Raw genomic sequence first — 20,930 nt, forward strand, 5'->3', positions numbered from 1 at the left:
GACTCTAAATTTCTTTGTGCATGTAGGTTATCACTACTTGTCTACACATCAACCATGATACACAGGCGGATGAACATCTTATTCCTGCAAGTAAAAAGTTACCACTTTGTCAAAGTAGAGCAGGAACACACAGGCATTTTCTGTAGTGTGGAGCTGCGGGCCGGCTTCCTGCTGCCCGGCTCCCAACCACCGGCTAGCTTTACCCGAAATAACAACACACAAATTGTATTCTTTTTTTTTTTTTTTTCTTTTGGTTTTTCGAGACAGGGTTTCCCTGTAGTTTCTAGAGCCTGTCCTGGAACTAGCTCTTGTAGACCAGGCTGGCCTCGAACTCAGAGATCCGCCTGCCTCTGCCTCCTGAGTGCTGGGATTAAAGGTGTGCGCCACCACCGCCTGGCAAATTGTATTCTTTTATTTTTTTTATTTATTTTATTTATTTTTTTATTTTTTTGGTTTTTCGAGACAGGGTTTCTCTGTGGCTTTGGAGACTGTCCTGGAACTAGCTCTTGTAGACCAGGCTGGTCTCGAACTCACAGAGATCCGCCTGCCTCTGCCTCCCGAGTGCTGGGATTAAAGGCGTGTGCCACCACCGCCCGGCAAATTGTATTCTTTTAAATACTGCCTGGCCCATTAATTTCAGCCTCTTACTCACATCTTGACTAACCCATATCTAATAATCATTGTAACACCACGAGTGGTGTCTTACTGGGGAAGATTCAGCATTTCTGACCTGGCGGCTGGCTTCATCGCATCTGTCTCACTGAGGAGAGGCACAGCAGTCCGGCTCAGAGAGCAGAGACATGGCAATTTATTTAATATTTATTTATTTATTTATTTATTATGTATACAATATTCTGTCTGTGTGTATGCCTGCACGCCAGAAGAGGGCACCAGACCCCATTAGAGGGCATGGCAATTTATTAACTTCCCTTCTCAGCATTCTGTTCTGTCTACTCCGCCCACCTAAGGGCTGGCCAATCAAATGGGCCAGGCAGTTTCTTTATTAGCCAATGAAATCAACTTAAACAGAAGACCCTCCCACATCAGGCATCCAGAGCTGGGTGGTGGCGGCACACACCTTTAATCCCAGCACTCAGGTGGCAGAGGCAGGCGGATCTCTGTGAGTTCGAGGCCAGCCTGGTCTACAGAGCAAGTTCCAATATAAGGCTCCAAAGCTACAGAAAAATCCTTTCTTGAAAAATCAAAACAAAACCCCAAACCAAAACCAAAACCAACCAACCAACCAAAAAATAAAATAAAATAAAATAAAAAAGAAAGAAAGAAAGACACTAGGCTTAGAACTTGGTTATTGTTGCTTTGAGACAGGGTCTCATTATGAAACCTTGGCTGCTCTGGAAATAGCTGGTCTCAAATTCACAGAGATCCTCCTGCCTCTGCCTCCAAAGCGCGGACACTGAAAGCATGTACCACCATGTCCAGCTCCTTGAGAACTTCCCAAACAGATGAGATCACTGAAGGGTGCAGCACCCTCACCCGGGGCCCAGAAAAAGAAGACCTAACGGTGACAGCTGCACCGATCTTTCCACAACCAGCCATCCAATCACCGAACACGTGTCAAGGGCCAACAGAGAATCCACTGTCCTCAAGCCTTTAGCTCATCACATTCCCCCTCATTAACTTGGCCCATTCAAATGGCAATGCCTTCGTTTGTCCTTCCATATCTAGGACGCTTCTCTCTGCAGCTTGGCCCTGCAGCCGGGCTCTAAGAACCTCCAGCAGCTCTCCAACCGTGCTCACTAATATCACATATAACGATGTACAGTAACTCCCTGCATTGGTATCAGCTCTCCACCTCTCCTTCCAGCAAGTCTTCTTTGAACCCCGTAGCCTCTTCAAATCTTTTGTAATCATTTTGTAACCTACATAATACATTGTGTGTGCACATATTTATGTATATACACACCAACACCCATATTTACATATATATTTATTATGTAAGGGAAGAAATCTGAAAGTAATATTAGTAATTAGGATTGGGATCATGGGGCTCAGCTGAGTCACTGCTTGCCTAACATGCATGAATGCCTGGGTTCAATCCCCACCAATGTATAAGCCCAACCTGATAGTGCAAGCCTGTACTCCCAGAATGGAAGCAGGATTATCTGAAGTTCAAAGTTGTCTTCCGCTATGTAATGATCTGGAGGCTAGCTAGTCTGGGCTACATGAGACCCTTCTTGCATCAGAGCCCCAGAACTTAGTAGGCTCCCAGACCTTAGCACAACTGACTTCATGATAGAAGTACTGTACCATCCAGGCCATAAAATTCAGCAACAGACAGCACCACCTGCCAAAATTAAAAAGAAAGTCTAATCCATCAAAGTCCATAGTTCTGGAGAAGTTTCTATATGAACTAACCTCGCTTTGGGGCTTCTGCAGTTCCTTTTCTGGCTAACTGTTCTTGTTAACTGAAGTATGTCAACCCAGGACATGGTTTTTGTGCTGAAAAGCCACCCTGAGAAAGGCTCAGTGCTACACTCGGGTCCCAAACACCCAGTGTAGTTGCCAGCTGGCTAATAAAGACTTTCTATTGGCTTAAAGCCATGTCCGAGCAGTCCTCTCTGGTGGCAACCCCACAACATTCTCAGTGAAAAGAAATCAAGAAAAAAGAAAAAGATTAGAATAAAAGAACGTGTGGTCGGGGGCTGGGAAGAGCAGTAAAGAGCACTGGCTGCTCTTGCAGAGGATCCTGGTTCAGTTCCCAGTACTCACATGGCAGCTCACAACTGTGTGTAACTCCAGTTCCAGGGGATCTGATGTCTTCTGGACTCTGAAGACAACAGTTATATGTGTGGTGTATATACATACATGTGGTTCATATACATATATCTTTTTTGTTTGTTTGTTTGTATTTTGTTTTTGGAGACAGGGTCTTTCTGTGTAGCTCTAGTGACTGTCCTGGAACTCACTTTGTAGACCAGGCTGGCCTCAAACTCACAGAGATCTTCCTGTCTCTGCTTCCTGAGTGAATGCCGGGATTAAAGGCATGTGCCACCATTACCCAGCTCACACAAATCTTAAAAAGTAAAAATAAAAGAACCTGTGACTGTCAGAGACAGAGGCAGAGGCAGGAGGACCTCTGAGTGTGAGGTCAGCCTGATCTACAGAGCAGGCTCCAGGACAGCTAGGACTACACAGAGACCCCGTCTCAAAAACAAAACAATGACAAACTGACATAGCTTGTGAATTTATTGCTATTCAGTACATTGTGAATTGTAGAAATAAACAAATGTGTCCATCATGTTTCTGGCATGGTGTGCTCATGACACTTATAGACAAGAGAAAACTGAGTATCGTTATTGGAAGGCTGGGAAATTGTCCTCTGAACAGTGCTGAACAATCCAGAGTGTTCTGTGTACATGAGCAACTATTTTTGTCTTGGGAATTTCACAGTGTCTAAGTTAAATTGGCCTAAACATTTCTAATGTAAAGGAACCAACTCTATGCCAAATAGTTAAAAATAGCATCAGATATAGATCCACTTCTTGTATCCCTCCTCAAGACATTTTTAAAAATTATTCTTTTTAATTAAGTGTACGTGTGTGACTATGCATGTGAAGGCAGGTGCCCAGGAGACCTGAGGTGTTGAATTGCCTTGGAACTGGAGTCACAGGCAGTTGGGTGCTGGGAATAGAACTTGTGTCCCCTGGGAGAGCCGTTTACACTCTTAACCAATGAGTCCAAATACACTCCTCCACACGCCAGTTTCTGAGTTTACTGTCCCTGCAGATTTAGGGACACAGTCTCAAGCCTAGACATGTGGATTGAAACCTCAGGACACTGCCAGATCCTAATCAAGTGTTCGAGTACGGAAAAGTTGGCCTGCCCAGGAGAGACGATAGAAGGTTCTTGAATCTTACAAAACATCCAGTTCTGGTCAGGTGCACGTAGGAAAGATTCCCATAGGAAGCTGAGTAGAAAAAAGGTCACTCAGGGCCTTCTCGAGTTTCACTGCAGAAAGTGGGAAAGGACGGCCTCTGCTGGTCAGGCCCAGGATTGCGTAGTTTACCCTTTTTTTTTTTTTTTTTTTTTTTTTTAGGGAGGGTAAGATTACGTCGCACGAATCCAAGCGTCTCCCCAGACCATCCAGTGATGGGAATACATGGACTTCTTTTAGGCCGGGCTGCAACCACACTCACTTTCAGGACAAACAGGAAGACTGTCCTCAGAGCAGACACGCTTTTCCTGAGTTCACCCAGTAAAACCATAGGAAAATTAAGAATTAAACACAGGTCTCTCTACTCCATGGTTGTGATTTTGAGTGACTCAAGCTCTTTTAAATAGACACTTAGGAGCATTCGGAGGCACGAACCGTACCGAGGTCCCGAGGGGCAAATAACTGGTTCTCAATGGCGCCTAAGGCGGAAGCTTTAAGGCAGCACCAAACACCACCACCAGTATTCTCTTTCCGGGATTTTTAAGGCCGCCATTCCTAACGGTAAAGCTCCGCCCGCCCCGGGGCATCTCGGGAAATGTAGTTCTACCTTTATTAAGACTGTAGGGTAAGAGCTATGTAGAACTTCATTTCCCGGAAGGCTGCGCGCTCTGTTACCTGAGCTAGGCGATGAACCGTAGGGCCTAAACCTTTAGCTAGGATATTCTAAGTTCTCAGAAGGAAGGTGTGATGGCGAACGCAGGCTTTTGGCTGCTCGGCGGGTTACCTCATCTGTGGAGCTGGAGGACGAGAGCGTGACGACTGTGGAGCGGGCCTACTTCCGGTCGGCGGTCAAAAACCTAGGACTCTTCTCCTTTAATTGCGGTGGGCGGGACGCGGCGACGCCACCGGCGTTGCTATTGGCGGCGATTGGGGGCGCGGAAACTGAACAGGCACAACTGCCGGCGCAGCTACCTCGGGCTTTTGAGGTGCTTCTGGTCCTGCCAGCCCCGCCAGCCCCGCCAGCCCCGCCAGCCCCGCCATGGCCGCTCCCAGCCCGGTAAGTCTCTGGAGAGTGGGCACCTAGCTGTCTGGAGCAATGGTCACGAGAGGGGCGGGTGGTGACGCGGGGTTCTGGAGTTGTCTCCCCATCTAAGGTTACGGGGTGGGTCTGGCATTGACCCAGCGTCCCAAGTGCCAGACTAGATGCTGGACCACTCTGGCGAACAACCAAGCCCCTGCTTCTGGGATTTACGATTTAGCGAGGAAGACACAAGCAAGGCCCGAGCCTTGTCGTGGCCTGGGACCAGTGTGAGCCTCCTCGTCCTGTCCTCTTCTTGATGTCTTCTGGGAGGCAACATCCTTTCCAACAGGCGGAAGCAGTAGAATTGGAATGCCTGAGGTGTCGGAGGCCTGCAGTATGACCTAGGCCGGACCCTGATCCCTCTCCCAGTCCAGAAAAAGGACTCCAAATTGGCCTTTTAAATAAAAGTTTGCTTCCAAAGTGCCTGGTGCGCCGACGGCTACCTGAAGACTTGGGCAAAAATGGAACCTAGATTTTTGATTACCAGTCTGATAATCTGTTGACATCCATAACAACACACTGGTTTTAGGGGAGGGGAGGCCCACATGCAGGAAGAACGACTTAGGGAGGAGGGCATCGGGAAGGGGTCCCACTGATCAGGGCTGGACCTTTCTGCCCACTGAGCCCTGGACGGACACCGCTTTGCCCTTATTTTTCCAAGAGGTTCAGATGAGGCCGAATGTTCACTTGCTGCTTTGTCAGAGCTCTCCCCCTGAACTTCCACTCCATCTGTTAAAAGGCGTGGCCCTGCAGGTGTGTTGGGGGTGGAGCTGGGCACTGGGCCTCACCTTTGTTTTGGGTACAACTTCGCGGTGGCTCTGTAGTGCCCTAGGAATGTCTTTTCCCAAGGTGGGTTCCTTGGAGCTCCTAAAATGGGCTTCTGAAGTTTTTGATGTTTGAGATGGAAGGAGATACCTTAACTCTGGTTAGAGTACAACTCCTAAGTCTTGTGTACAGCCATCCATGGCCGTCCTGGAACTCGTTCTGTAGACCAGGCTGGCCTAGAACTCACAGAGTTGCCTGCTCCTGCCTCCCGAGTGCAGGGATTAAAGATAAGTGGCACCATGCTCGATCCACATGTAGTTTATTTGCTGTAATTTACTTACTCATCTGTTGATGGGCGTGTGTTTGTTGACTGTGTCCCTTTCCGTACTGCACTTCTTTATTCTAACAGCTTTTAGTGGATTTCTTAGGGTTCCTTATATACAAGATAGAAAAACACTTGAGGGGCCGGGCAATGGTGGTTTACAGAGTGAGTTCCAGGACAGCCAGAGCCACACACACACACACACAACCCTGCCTTGGAAAATCAAAAACAAAACAAAACAAAAAAAACAAAAACAAACCACTTGAGTGTTTTAGCATCTCCTGGTATAGGAAGAGTCTTAGTCCCAGAGAAGTCCTTTTAGGCTTTACCCCCTTGACCTTGCTCTCCCCCAGGAGGACCCCTCACTGGAGAGGCACTTTAAGGGCCACCGAGATGCAGTTACCTGTGTGGACTTCAGTCTCAACACAAAGCAGCTGGGTAAGTAAAGGCATCTATCTTGTCTCGGGTTCTAGATTCTAAACTTGGAAGGATTGGTGTGGGAACGCCAGAGTACAGCAAGGACATGCTGTTTGGTCTAGCTCCTTGTCTTCTGTGTGTTAGCTTTCTGAACACTGGACTTACTGGGCTCCATAAGCTCCATTGTGCGTGAGTAGAGTGTGACGCCCGGGAAGGTTAGGGGCCTTGTCGGGGCGTGCAGCCTTTGTTTAGTTTTAGTTTAATCTCTTTCCTTTTTCTCACAAAATATATGATTGCTGTTTCCCTCCCTCTACTCCTCGCAGTCCCTCCCCACTTCCCCTCCCCTCTGGATCCACTCCCTTTCTCTCTCTTTAGAAAAGAACCAGGCTTTGCAGGGTGGCGGTGGCGCACGCCTTTAATCCCAGCACTCGGGAGGCAGAGGCAGGCGGATCTCTGAGTTCCAGGCCAGACAGGCTCCAAAGCTACAGAGAAACCTTGTCTCGAAAAATAAAAAAAAAAAAAAAAAAAAAAGTAAAAGAACCAGGCTTCTAAGGAATAATCATAAAATATAATAAGATAAACAAAAACTATCACATCAGAGTTGGACAAAACAAGCAAACAAAAGAGCCCAAGAAGAAGGCACAAGAGTCAGACATACTTGTTCTGCACACTCAGGAGTTCCACAATAACATTAAATTGGAAGCATATAGTATAGATGCAGAGGACTTGGTGCAGACCCGCACGGGCTCTGTGCAGGCTGGTCATGCATCCTTTGAGAGTACAGGGTCTAGGTTTTCCCCTGTGCATCCTGGCTACTTCTTAGGTCTGCTCTGGGGTATGAACCTCAAACTGGCTCCTTTTCCTGAGTCTTCAGTTTGATTGCCCACAGTAAAATGGCACATTTTCTTGTTATAGAGACTACTAGTGAGAAAGATGTTGAACAAGGCCCATCTCCCAGCTCCATACCACTGCCCCTTCCTTGTACACACTGGGGTTCCTAAACAGCTTTCCTGACTGCAGGTTTCTTTTCCCGTGGATTAGGCTTGCCTCCTTATTACTGAGTTTCCCTGCCAGAAGCTGTTGGTTTGCTCTAAACAAAGAGGGAACTGAAGCCATTTTTTTTTTTGTCTGTTCCTCTTTAGGCTTCTTACTAAGTTTGGTTCTTTGTTTTGTTTTTAATTTATTTTTAGATTGGCTCATTTTATTTATGTGATTGTTTTATCTGCATGTATATCTGTGGACCACACATGTGCCTGGTGCCCCCAGAGTCTGGAAGAGGACATAGTTAACCACTGAGCTATCTCTCCAGCCCCAAGTTGGTCCTTTGAATAGTAAAATGCCTTCTGTATCTAACTGGCTCCTGAGCGTTGGGAGAACTGGGCCCCTGTACTCTCAGAGTATCAATGGGAGACTCCACAGGGATGAATTTCATACGACCCTGGGGATGCAGTACAGAAATGGCATATGAATGGTCTGTCAGCCTGGTTCCTGTGTTGGCCTACTGCATGGAGAACTGCCAGGCCATAGCTGGCAATCTTTCCATCCCAGTGGGATCCTTTTTATTGCCCTGTTGGAGATGCTTGTAAAGGTGGAGCTGGGCCTCCTGTATCCCAGCAGTGAGGTGGGTGCCCAAGGTTCTTGAGATCTGAGAATCATCTTGTTACTCATTCTCCTTAGCCAGCGGCTCCATGGACTCATGCCTCATGATCTGGCACATGAAGCCCCAGTCACGTGCCTACCGCTTCACGGGCCACAAGGATGCTGTGACTTGTGTGAACTTCTCCCCATCGGGACACCTGCTTGCCTCAGGCTCCCGAGACAAGACAGTTCGCATCTGGGTACCCAATGTGTGAGTTATGGACCTCAAGGGACTAACAGCGCTGAGGGACCCGGTATAAGAGCTGTTCCTCCTTAGGTCCTTTCCTGGCTTTGAGCTGGTTACTGGGACATGTGACCTTAGATGCCAGCAGAGGGCTTCAGCTGGGGCTGTCTGCTTAAGTTGGAAGGACTTATGCAAGGGTAGAGATGGGGAGAAGCACTTTGTTTCTGGTGGGGAGGCTCTTGCCTTTCGGGGGCCCAGGACAGTGAGGCCTGGAGAGGTAGAGAGAACTCTGGTGCGCTTGTAGGTCCTCGTGTCACTGCTGTGAATCTTCTGAGTCTGGGTGTTTGTCCTCATAGCAAAGGTGAGTCAACCGTGTTTCGTGCACACACGGCCACAGTGAGGAGTGTCCACTTCTGCAGTGATGGCCAGTCGCTTGTGACAGCCTCTGATGACAAGACAGTCAAGGTGTGGTCAACTCATCGCCAGAGATTCCTGTTTTCCCTGAGCCAGCACATCAACTGGGTCCGCTGTGCCAAGTGAGCATCATCTGAGTGGAGAACATGGAGGACGTCGGGGTGGTAGCGGACAGAGAGGAACCCTTGGGTGTCAGCCTGTAACCTTGGGCAAGTTGCACAGCTTCCCTTTAATGTATCCCTGAGCCTTGATTTCCTAATCTGTAATGTGTCAACAGCTGTGGTTGCTACACTGAACTTGTCAGGAGCTTCACTGAGCTCATGTGTGATACCTGTTAGTCAGCTGTGACCCTCTGTCAGGGGTGCTGAGTGCTCCCAGGACAGCAGCAGCCGCAGCAAGCTCCTGTCGGTACCACCGTGCAGTGGCTACTTGTTCCTTTGGACAGTTCTGCTAGCTGGGTAGTATCAGTCCCATTTTGCAGATAAAGAAACGGGCTCAGCACAGAACAGTCTCTTGCCCTGGGGCCTGCAGTGGGTATGTGGTGGAGCTGGGGCCTGAGCCCACATTTCTCTGGCACTCGGGTTCACCTACTTCCTCAGAATTTAATTGTGCTCCAGAGCTGCTAGGTGGGGCTTGATCTTGAGGCTCTGGCTTTGGTGTGGGAGGCAGTGCTGTGATGTGGCAGACACAGATTTGCCTGCCTGTGGCTTCTTCAACCCCTTTCAACAGAGCTTTCTCATGTCACAGCTCTGCTCCAGAAGAGGTGGTTATGGTGACCAGAACTCAAAGAAACCATGAAAGTCAGAGGTTAGGGACCATTGAGCTATCTTCCTCTGTGGATACCATGGAAGTTACTTAGTCCCTAGAACAGAATTATTCTTTTTCTGAGAAGGCCCTGTTCTGAGAGGTCTTATGGTCAAGGACTTAAGAATGGAGGAGGGCAGGGGTCAAGTAAACAAAGTGGAGTATGATATCCACAGTAGTCCTTTGATGGTAGGTCCCAGACCTCCGTGTGCTTTTGTTGGCCCATTGTGTTTTTCTAATGTACTGATGTGGGACTCGTGATCTCCATACATCAAACTAGACCAGTGTGTATCGCTACAGGCCATGTGCCTTCTGGGTGTTCTATGCAGTGTTCTACTGCGTGATTACTGCGGGCACTGGAAAGGATGGATCTCACAGAGAGGGAAGCCACTTGCCCAGGATCACTGAAGATCTTAGAGCAGCGCATGTAACCCTAGGTTGTTCCTGGTTCAGGTAGCTGGGTCTAGTGGTGCACACCTATAGTCTCAGGAGAGGCAGGAGGATCGCCACAGTTTGAGCTCAGCCTGATCTACATATAGAGTGTTGCAGGCCAGCCAGGGCTACATAGTGAGACCCTGTGTCAGAATAACAATAACACAAGAAGCCCAAAATGCCCAAAAAATTACTGGATCAGGTAACAGCATGCTAGGAGAGGTGGCTATAGAGAACACAGTGTGAAAGTCAAAGAGTCTGTTAGTCATGTGACTTATTCTGTTTTTAACTTAGGTTTTCCCCTGATGGGCGGCTCATTGTGTCTGCCAGTGATGACAAGACTGTGAAGCTGTGGGACAAGACCAGCCGGGAGTGTGTCCACTCATACTGTGAGCATGGCGGGTGAGTCCCTATGGCCATCCTCTGTCTGCAGGTGCTCCTGCACAGATCAAGACAGGACGCCCAGTGGTCTTTGGGGCTTGGGACTGTGCATGTGGTAGCCCTGCTTGCTGCTTTTTGGTTAGCTTGCTTTTTGTATGAGCTTTGTACCTTTTTCTTTGTGGGTGGACAGTTAAGCCCAGTCCCCACCCCATGGATAGCAGAAACACTTCACCTAAAGTCATGCAATAATTTGGCCTCTTTTTTCCTCTATAGTTTCTAGTTCTCAAAATTCTAATGTGTCTCTCAGAGCATTGAATCAGCTCTCCGCATGTTAAACTTAGTGTCACTCAGGGTAATGGTTTATGAATGAAAGCCTCCAGTTCTTGCAGCAGTCAGTGGCTCTTCGTTCAGTGTCACATCATACATGGAGAATAGGAGTGGCCTGCATCTGAGCAGGGGTTTAGATTTTCTTTTTTTTTTAAATTTATTTATTATGTATATTGTGTTCTGGGCACCAGATCTCATTATAGATGGGTGTGAGCCATCATGTGGTTGTTGGGAATTAAACTCAGGACCTCCGGAACAGCAGTCAGTTCTCTTAACCTCTGAGCCATCTCTGCAGCCCCGGGTTTAGATTTTCTAAGTATCTAAGTGGGCTTCAGCTTTGGTCCTCATTCCTTAATCTGGGGATCACAGTCAGGGGCCCCTCTGGAGTGCCTGAGTATCACAGATCATGCATTGCAGGCTCTTGGCCTGTCTTCTAGTGATAGATGGATGAGTAGTCCCCGTAGCCCTGGTGGACCTTCCCACCTGTGCCTCAGTTTGCAGCACCTGTCGTCTTGGAGCCAGCTCTGGCCAAAGGAACCCCAGAGCAACTTGGCTGACTTGTTGGACTGAAAATTGCTGTTTTCACTTGTACTTAGAGCTCAGTAGTGGGCTGGACATGGTTCCACACACTTGTAATCTTAGTACTGAGGAAGAGAGTGGAAAGGTGAGTTTGGACTACATAGTGAATAGTGAGCTGATGTCTCAAAAACATAAGGAGAGAAGGAATAGAGGGAGGGAGGATGGTAGGGAGTGGTGTGTGCAGCGCACAACACTTGTCTGTGCTCTATGCGCTACCATACAGTTCGCGAGCTTATAGTTCGCGAGCTCGGGCAAGGGGCTGGAGATTGAAACACACAGACAGACAGACAGACAGACAGACAGTGACACGGACCTCTAGTCACTGGTAAGAAGCCCTTTATTCAATAGCACCATGGAGGCTTATATACCCAACAGTATATATAACAGGTGGGCCAACAGGTGAAAACCTTATCCTCTGATCCTCAAGGCAAGGCAACACGTGCTCGTGAAGCAGAGCTGGTAAACAACTTTGACACAGCTTTCAGTAGCTCAAATCAGAAGGAAAGTAAAGGTCACTAGCAGGGAAGAGCAGCTGGAGGCCAGGACTCCAAATGGTCCCAACAGGTGTGGTCCCTGATAAGTCTACTCCACTGCTGGCCACTGTTGTCACCTCCTTCTTGGTCTTTCTGGAAGAAAGGCCAGTGCTTTTAGCTGCTGAGCAATCTCTCCAGCCCCCCCCTTCTTGGTCTTTCTTTGCCATCTGGTAAAGAAGCATGTTCCAGGTTGAGGGAGCCGTGTGAACAGACGAAAAGGCACAGGATACTTCTGTGTCCATCCTAACCAAGGAAGACCTCTTACACTATGTGACTGTCCCTGTCTTCCAGTTTTGTCACCTATGTGGACTTCCACCCCAGCGGTACCTGCATCGCCGCTGCTGGCATGGACAACACGGTGAAGGTGTGGGATGTGCGCACCCACCGGCTGCTGCAGCACTATCAGCGTGAGTGACAAACAGCACCCTAGCTGCGGGGAGACAGTGCGGGCATTTGGTTCATTGCTGCAGTGATCGAACGGGCCCAAGGCCAGCCCTGAATTGGGAGGCATCTTGTGGCTATTGGGTTAGCCAGGGTGAATAGTTGGCGGAGCAGCTATCTTAGCTTGGGATGTTGATCACGAGGTACCCTGCTATGAGGTAGCAGAGGCTCACACACACTCAGCTGAGGAGTCTTCAGTGGGTTTCTGTCTAGGACTGCCCCTGAGGGTACTTCTTGAGAGCCTCCCACTACTCATTTCTCCCTATGACAGAGATGACTTTCCAGGGCTGCTCATAGAGGTCACTGGTGGGACCTTGGCCTCATGTTCTCCTCCACTGGTCTGCCTAGAGTTATGAACCATGTAGAAGGTTGACCTTAGCTGGGGCCAGGCTCTGTTTCCAGGCCTAGGGCTATGGTCCCTTATTGTCACCTTTGGATGGCAGAGCAGCAGGGAGTTGACACTGGTTTGGAGCTCGGTCTTTAGCACTCTCTACCAATATCCCCATAAGCACTTTCTTGGGTCACTGAGGTGAGCAGACCTGGAGTGGGGAAAAGTGTGGATTCTATAGCGAGCTTCATCATTCCCAGCTGTGTGAGACTGGGCGCGTCAGTTGACTCCTGGGGCTCCTGGGACAATGATAGGGTTCATCTTGCGGGTGGTGAGACAGTGCTTGAGTATGTTAAAAATGGAAAGTGTGCTGGGCGGTGGTGGCACATGCCTTAAATTCCAGTACTTGTGGGGGCAGAGGCAGGAGGATCTCTGTGAGTTCGAGGCCAGCCTGGTCTACAAAGCAGGTTCCAGGACAGCCAGGGATGTTACGCAGAAAAAACAAAACAAAAAGAACTGAAAGTGGCTGTGACAACATGGCAGCAGTGAGAGCTGCTGCTGCTCCCAGTGGTGTCTAGACAGACAGTACACTGTGCCACCACCAGGTGGCAGGCCTTAGCCGCGAGAACTAGGTCTCTCCTATTCAGAGCGCCTAGGCATCAGCCCTTGATGTTCTTTCAGAGGCTTCTAGAGCAGAGCAGCGGTGGGCTCAGTCTTCCGCCTGAGAGAGATGGGCCCTACTCTGTTTTCTGTTCTGGCTAGGCCTAAGTGAAGGCTCAGGGTGGTTGACTGGGTGTTATCCCCACATTGACTGGCAAAGGTGTAGGTGAGGCAGGAAAGTGACAATGGCATGCAGTGGCCAGGGGTACAGGCTGTGTCCTGCGAAGGGGGTGATAGATAATAGGACCTCCGGCATGAGGTGGGACGCCGATGAGAGTACGTAGAGAGGTATTGTAGTTCATGCTTGGTGTGGTGCCTTCCACACAGCTCCCTATACTGGGAGGAGAGCATTTCTAGCTGTCTCTGGAAGAGTTCCACTCTCTTGGAGGATCAGGAGCGTAGACCTGGTGTTCATGAGTTATAACACTCATTATACACTCATTGGAAGAACCTTGAATGCCACCTTTAAATCTGAGGTTCCAAATACTAGTGGCTGGCAACTCTGGGGCACGACAGTTAAGGAGCAAATGGATGAGGTCATTTGAGAGAACAAATATAAAGTGAGATTCTAGGGTGTGTGGTTGACAGACCCTGGCCACTGGTGCGTGGATGTTCATGCCTAGTGCAGAGGGGTCAGGCCAAGGGGATTGCTTATGTGCAGTGAGTAGAGGCAGGAGTTGATGCTGTGGTGGTGGAGGGGCCAGCTGGGCCCTGGGATCTAGGACATGAGGAGGGCCAGTACTGTATTCTGGGCCCTTTATGATTGGAGGACCACTGAAGAGAAAAGGTCTCCAAAGCAACCAGACCATGACATAGCTGGGGGAAGGCAGAGGAGCCAGAAGGAGAATGGACTCTCAGGAGATGGAACAATACAGAGGAGGTGGGGGAGTGGGCTTGGTCATGGGCAGAAGGACAGCTCAGTGCTAGCAAAGCTAGGAGGTGTGTGGACCTGGGTGAGCATCAAGGCCGGGTTCCAAGTGGACCAGAGTGCTTGCCACCCACAGGTTCCCCGGAAAGCTTTCAGTGGGCATTTGCTGCTGTCCTTGCCTCTTGGGATGGAACTCCTCAGCAAGGCTGCAGGGGCATATTTCTCAGATGTCCTGGGGTGTATTGGAGCTTTGTGGACTCCATGCAGCCTATAAACACAGCCACCTTCTCTTGTGCTTCCTACAGAAGGCTGTGGCACTTGGTGGGTGCTCATATGAGGCAAACTCACCCCTTAGCCTTGGGGGGGGGGTCACCTGGGTCGGGGCGGGAGAAATAGCTCTCACTCTGCCTTCTGACACCAGGCTCTGGAGAGATCTGCTCAAGTCTAGGGTCTTCCCAGAGAGCCCCGTGGCTAAAACAGTCCTGGGGAGGCTCACACCTCTTCAGTGTGCCCACAAATCCGTGTGGAGGCTGATTGCTCAAAAAGGCCTCTCAGCACTGTAGTGGCAAACCTCTGATCTCTCTTCTGTTCCAGATCCCTAAGGAAGATCCCTAAGGTGAGAGATGTCTTTTCTGGTGACGCTGGGTAGTGGCCAGACACTTCTAAATAGCTTTCTCGTTTGAGAGGACGATGGGCTCTTGTAAGAGTGTGGTTGGTGCTCCTGCAGTGTGCATCCAGCCGCCATGGCTGTGCTTCCTGTGCTTGGCTGGGTTGTTGGAGTAAAGCTCACTTCAGCTTTCAGCTGCAGCATAAACCACTGCTGTTTATCTAAGGCTGACTGACTGTCCTCCCAGGCAAGGAGTTTCTTGGCTCTGGCCTATCACTGCAAGGAGCAGTTCTGGTTTCCCAATTCAGTATGGGTTGGTGGAGCCCTGGGAGTGCCAGTTCCCATGGAGGTGGGTTAAGTGCCATATGCTCAGAGCCCACGTTAAGACTGTTCAAACATCTGAACAGCAGCCCCCGCCATCCCAGAACCCAGAATGTGCTTTGTGGTTTTACAGGCATGTGCAGGTCCATGATCCAGGCACAGGCCTGGGTGACTAGCAAGACATGGGCACTCCACCTTCACCCACAGAGAGTGTATGGCTTGCCTGCCTATAGTCACGCAGCTGGAAGGCAAATCTAGCTCTTCAGTAGAAAGGGCCTGGGAGTCTGCCCATCATTCCCACTATTCCCACTAGTGTTTTATTCACAGGGTTTCTGTTTGTTTTTCAAGACAGGGTTTCTCAGCCGGGCGGTGGTGGCGCACGCCTTTAATCCCAGCACACGGGAGGCAGAGGCAGGCGGATCTCTGTGAGTTCGAGGCCAGCCTGGTCTACAAGAGCTAGTTCCAGGACAGGCTCTAAAAAAGCTGCAGAGAAACCCTGTCTCGAAAAACCAAAAAAAAAAAAAAAAAAAAAGACAGGGTTTCTCTGTATAGACTCGGTGGTCCTAGAACTCACTCTGCAGACTAGGTTGACCTCAGACTCACAGAGATCTGCCTGCCTCTGCCTCTGCCTCCTGAGTGCTGGGTTTAAAGGCGTGCCTCACCAGCTTGCCAAGGATGGTTTTCCTAGCTGGCTTTAAGCAGGCTTGTCTTTGTCACTTCCAGGAGCTTGAGTTGAAATTCTTAGTTCTGAGTTCTCTGGTCACTGGTTCCTAAGAACATCTCTGCACCCCTACCCTTCTCGAGGTGTTTGTTTATTTTCATATGTATGGTATGGGTGTTTTGCCTATGTGTATGTCTGTGTGCCAAGTATGTGTTTTGCCCAAAGAGACCAGAAGAGAGCACTGGGCCCCTAGGATTGGAGTACAAATTGTTGTGAGCAGCCATGAAGGTGCTAGGACTTGAACCAGGGTCCTTCAGAAGAGTAGCTAGTCCTTTTAACTGCTGAGCTATCCCTTCTGCCCCTTGTTTTATGTTTTTAACGTTGTGCTAGGGAGTGAACCTTGGACGTCAAGCTTGCTCTCACCAAGCCTTATCCCTCAATCTGGTCGTGAAGGCTTTTTTGCTTTCTTTTGTTGTTTGTTTTTTGATTTAAAAAATTGTGTGTGTGCGTGTGCGTGTGTGTGTCCGTGTCCTGGTGCCAGCAGAGGCCAGAATAGGAAATTGGAGCCCCTAGAATTGGAGTTGCAAGTGGTTGTAAGCTGCCTGACGTGGGTGCTGGGAACCGAACTCAGTTCCTCTACAAGAGCAGTACATTCTTAACTGCTGAGCTTGCTCTCCAAGCACCTTGTTATTTCTCTGGCCCTACTTGGTGTTTTGAGAATGAATGTATTGATCAGGAGCAATGCTGGCTAATCTATTTTGCTGTTTCCTAAAGTGGCCATTTATGTGAACTTTCCGAAGAGGGGTCCTTGTAGGTATAGTGAAAGTTTTTGGAAACCCAGAGGCCCGTGAGTCACTGGAAACACAGTTATCATCATGAGGAGCCATGCTGGACACTTGGAGGTGAGCAGCACGTCAAGGATGTGGAAGTGGAACTCAACCCTGGCACTATCTACTTCAGAAAGTTTCATCCTACCCAGCCCGCAGGCATTCTCTGGACCCCTTGGCCTCTCTGTACTCCCATCAGGCCCAGGTTTGCCAAAGGCTTCTTCCTGTACACAAAACAGTATAGGCAGAAGGACTGTGTAAATATAAGTCTCTCTTCAGGTTATCTGCTGCCCACAATTTAAAGCCATTTCCTGGTGTTTAGGGATGGGGCTGTAGGACCCCATTGGCTTCTGGTGGCCTGTAGAAGCTTGCTGCTATGCATCTCTGACACTGAATTACAGTTCCCACTCTAGATCACAGCCAGGAGCTTACAGCTCTCAATGATAGTCTGTGTTGTCCCTGATAGCAGCCATTGCACAGGACTTCATGAAAAGTAGATTGTTCTTGGATGGTCACTGCTCAAGGCATTGTGAGGGGAGACTCACCCCTTTGTGGGGGCAGGGATAGCTCGTAAGGTCAGGCTTGACTAGAAGCAGAGTGGGGGAGACTGGCCAGCAGATGAGGCAGGAGAGCAAGTGGGAAATAGTGGGGGTAGGGATTGGTCTGGGATGTCCCCCAAAGCCTGACATGTCAGGCTCAGCCCTTCTTGGGGGTAGTGACTGTAGATATTGTGTACCCTGGCATTTTGGGGTGGGGCTTCTGTTGCTCTTCCTCTTAGCCCAGTTTTCTCTCTCTGGTAGGCCTGACCAGAGAGGAGGCCATAGTTGTGTCCACAGACTGGGGTTCGGGGGAGGTCCAGGACTCCCTGAGCATACGTCCCACTTTTCTGCCATTGGCTGTGCTTCTGCTTCTTTGTCTTAGGTGGAGCTTGGGTGGCTTTTCTTCTAGGGCAGGCTGAGGGGGTCTCTGTTCTGTCTCCAGGAGTGGGCTGCAAAAACCTTCAGATCTTCTCCAGGCTTGTGGCAGTGGAATGTGTTGTTCAGATATAAATACCAGGTTACATAAAGCCTTGGCTGTCTCCCGTAAGTGTGCTTGGGAACATGTCTCCACGCTCCCCAACACATCAGTACACCAGTGTGGTTAGCATCTAAGAGGTTTCCTGTAATCCTTATGGGCTCTGCTGAGGGCCTTGCAGAGTTTCCTGCATCCTCTTGGAGCCCCAGGTGAGAGCCTGGGTTTTCAACTTGCCTCTTTATTTGTGGCAATGCCAGCCCATCAGGGTCATGATTATCTCAGCTCCACTGGTTTCTTCAGCAGATTAGTGATAGTGAATAGCAGGTCCATGTGTTGGCTATGATGTTGCTCCTTCCTCATGGGGACCACATAGCTCTGTCCATCTCTATGAGCTCCATACACAACATGCCTTCAGCCTTAGAGAAGGGCTGTGTAGCCTCAGGGGCTTCTTTCTGAACGACCATCCTAAGTAGCTGCTTCCTCTCCATTTTCTGTGTCCCTCTTGGTGCCAGACTCTGAGCCAGTAGTGAGGCCTCAGCATCAGTCTCTGTCTGATGAGGTGGTGTCAGGAGACAGCAGATGTGAATCTGAACGCAGCACATAACGAAAGGGTAAACTTGTGTGAGCTGTGTGGTGTTTTGGAAGAACAAATAAAGGGGGCCCCCAGAAAGCTTCCCAGGGGAGATGACTTTAAGAGGAGAGCTTGAAGATCAGGGACAGGACAAGAGACTTTTAGGCCCATTGGGAACAAGAGGTGAAAGGTTTCACAGATGGGCAAGCCACCAAAGTTGGGGTGACTGATTCTTGGAGAATGGGGGACACAAGAATAGGTGGTAGGCTTGGGTAGGGGTGGTGGGGATAGGAGTCATGAATGAGACTGAGCTGCTAAATGGGTAGGATAGAAGGGCGCAGGGCCCAGAGGAGAGGGATACCCGTGCTGGCACTGGGGGCTGATGGTTCAGTTAGAGATTAACTGGTAGCATTTTCATAGCAGCCCCAAGAGTGCCATGGTGCAGATGAAGAAACTGCCAGGTCAGTCAGGGTGACTGTTCAGGGTCACAAGGCAGGCCACTGGGAAAACCAGGACGGGAGCCTGAGCCCCACTGGCTCCCGACAGTCTCTGCATCCTCTGCTTGCTGTGCCCACACAGATCTGTCCTGTAGGATAGCACATTGTATTGTTTTTTGAGGGTTTCCCTGCAGTAACAGAATGTAAAGCAGATTTAGCACTATAATTGCCTGTTCTCTTCCAGTTTCACTGCTGAGTTACAGGAAAGGTGGAGGATCATCTATCCTCTTGTGTGTTCTGTTTGTTTCTTCATTGTCTCCCTTTGCCTGCCCTTGGTCCCCATCCATAAATTGGGCTATTTTCCTGGGAAATCCATGTGGAGTTCCCTACCTAAGTAAACAATGGCCATCCTAGCCTGGCCCCCTGAGGCCGATGCTGAGGCACTGTTGACTCTCATCGCCTGTCCCAGGCTTCAGCTGTGTTCTGGGGTCCTCCTAGCCAGTGCCTGATGGCTGTTCTTTTCCAGTACACAGTGCAGCCGTGAATGCCCTCTCCTTCCACCCCTCGGGAAACTACCTCATCACAGCCTCCAGTGACTCAACCCTCAAGATCCTGGACGTGATAGAGGGCCGGCTGCTCTACACACTCCATGGGCACCAGGTAAGAGGTCCTGGCATGGCGTGGGGCAGAAGCACAGCTTTGATGCAGGTGCAGGGCTAGGTTTCACTTAAGGGGGGTTCTTCTGAGGGGTCTTCCCCTGAAGCCCACTGTGTTCCATCTCAGCCTAGATAACACAGTGAGATGCAGACAGGCCTGGCATCTGCAGGAGCTGTTAGAGGCCTTTTTTGTGTGTGTCCTCGCTTGATTGCTGGGGTTGAACTTGGTGTGCCTGAGAAGGGAGTAAGGAACTAAGATTGGAAAGGTGTGGGCTGAATGGAACCAGTCCCCTAAAGAGCTTAGGCTCCTTGGTTTGGTGGTTGAGTAGCGTCTTAGAACCCTAGTCACCGTTGGAGTTCTGGGGTGCATTGATTTCCATGACCTCAAAGACAAAGACTTTCCAGGGGTTGGGGCAAGAGAGGGAATCTGCGTGTTTGTTTAGGCATTTCTGGCACTGAGTCAAAGGGGCAGAAGCTTTCTGTTTTAGTGGCTTTAAAGAGCATTGGCCCTCTGAGTTTTCTGGCGGGTATGGCTCCGACGGGTCATCTACAGGAGCTGGGCTGCCTGCAGTTCTCACCAGCAGCTGGCGTGGAGCTAGGCCTCTCATATACACCCCGCCAGGAAGTTGTGATGTAGCTGTTTCCTGCCAAACAGATCAGTCGCCTAAGTGTCTTCTGTTGGAACACAGTCACCATGTGCAAGTGGGATGTCCAGAGTGTGGAGAGCAGAGGTTTTAAGTGTGTCCTTTCTCCACCTGGGAGCTGGAGGAAGGCAGGACAAGGAGTAGGTCAGGTCCTTAAGGGCTAAAGGAGACCCTGGGAGAGCTTGCGTACCCTCCAGCAGGCTGGAGTATCTAGCTTAGGGCTCCCCGAGCTATGTTTGAATTCTTTTATCTTCTGTTGGGGCACATGCAGGCCTTGTGGCCATGTCTCAGAGGTGAGGACATAGCTTTTTCTTCTTTCTTGGGACCTGAAAGCTGTTTGCTGTCTCTCATCTAGTGGTGAGCCCTTGTCTTCCCTGGGCCACCACAGCCAGGTGCAATGTGTTAGGACTGCAAGCCAGTTGCTTACATTGCAGCAATTAGATCATGTGTAACCAACTAGTTTGGGTCCACTAACCAGGAGGGCCCATGAAAGCTACCTCTCCTGCTCCCCATGGGCAAAACAAAAGCACTTCTCAGAAACAATACGTAAGCAGGTGCATGCCAAATTAGACGTTCCCTCTCTTTGTGAGCGTCCTTTGAAGAGGGGACCTCTCCCAGCCCAAGGACACTTCAGTATGGGTGGCAAATGTTCTGGTGCATTATCCAACACATAAAGGCAAACCTGTTGACATTGTTTTCCCTGCATCTGTCTGTCATCTGCTCCCTGCTTAGTGGGTCAGACAGGAGGGCACAAAATGAAGGTTGTGGTCCTATTCTTTGGCGCTCACAGCCTGGGTTGTGGAGGACTCTGTTAAGGCAGAGGTGTTAGAGACTAGGAAGGACAGGTGAGTCCTATAAAGTACTCGGAGGCTTGGCTGAGAGTGGGCAGGCCCTGCTCACTCCCTGCCCATCTCTCACAGCTCAGATGAAGGTGAGAATCGGGATCTAAAGCCGGGTGTTTTCTTCTGCCCATCCTCTAGACTCCTGTTAAGTACAGAAACAGGGCTGTTTGCCACAGATTTTATAAGTTTCTCTTGTTGAGGTCTCTGATGCATAGCTTTCTTTTGGGGTACCGCAGGCTCAGGGTATCCCTAGGCTTGGCTTCTTCAGAGTTCTGCAGGCT

The 20,930-nt window shown here is 49.7% G+C and overlaps 1 protein-coding gene across 1 annotated transcript in view; it reads left to right on the top strand.

Annotated features, from left to right (window-relative positions):
- The first annotated feature begins 4,915 nt into the window (after window positions 1-4,915).
- Window positions 4,916-20,930, top strand: part of Poc1a (POC1 centriolar protein A) — a 68,828-nt gene continuing 52,813 nt past the window's right edge. The window contains exons 1-7 of the mRNA XM_038323865.2: window positions 4,916-4,952; window positions 6,417-6,501; window positions 8,158-8,329; window positions 8,659-8,838; window positions 10,247-10,354; window positions 12,064-12,179; window positions 19,034-19,167. Coding sequence (XP_038179793.1) covers window positions 4,935-4,952; window positions 6,417-6,501; window positions 8,158-8,329; window positions 8,659-8,838; window positions 10,247-10,354; window positions 12,064-12,179; window positions 19,034-19,167 — 813 coding nt within the window. The 5' untranslated portion in view covers window positions 4,916-4,934. The remainder of the gene's footprint in view (window positions 4,953-6,416; window positions 6,502-8,157; window positions 8,330-8,658; window positions 8,839-10,246; window positions 10,355-12,063; window positions 12,180-19,033; window positions 19,168-20,930) is intronic.

This window comes from Arvicola amphibius, chromosome 3 (genome assembly GCF_903992535.2).
Source record: "Arvicola amphibius chromosome 3, mArvAmp1.2, whole genome shotgun sequence".
NCBI classification, from domain to species: domain Eukaryota; kingdom Metazoa; phylum Chordata; class Mammalia; order Rodentia; family Cricetidae; genus Arvicola; species Arvicola amphibius.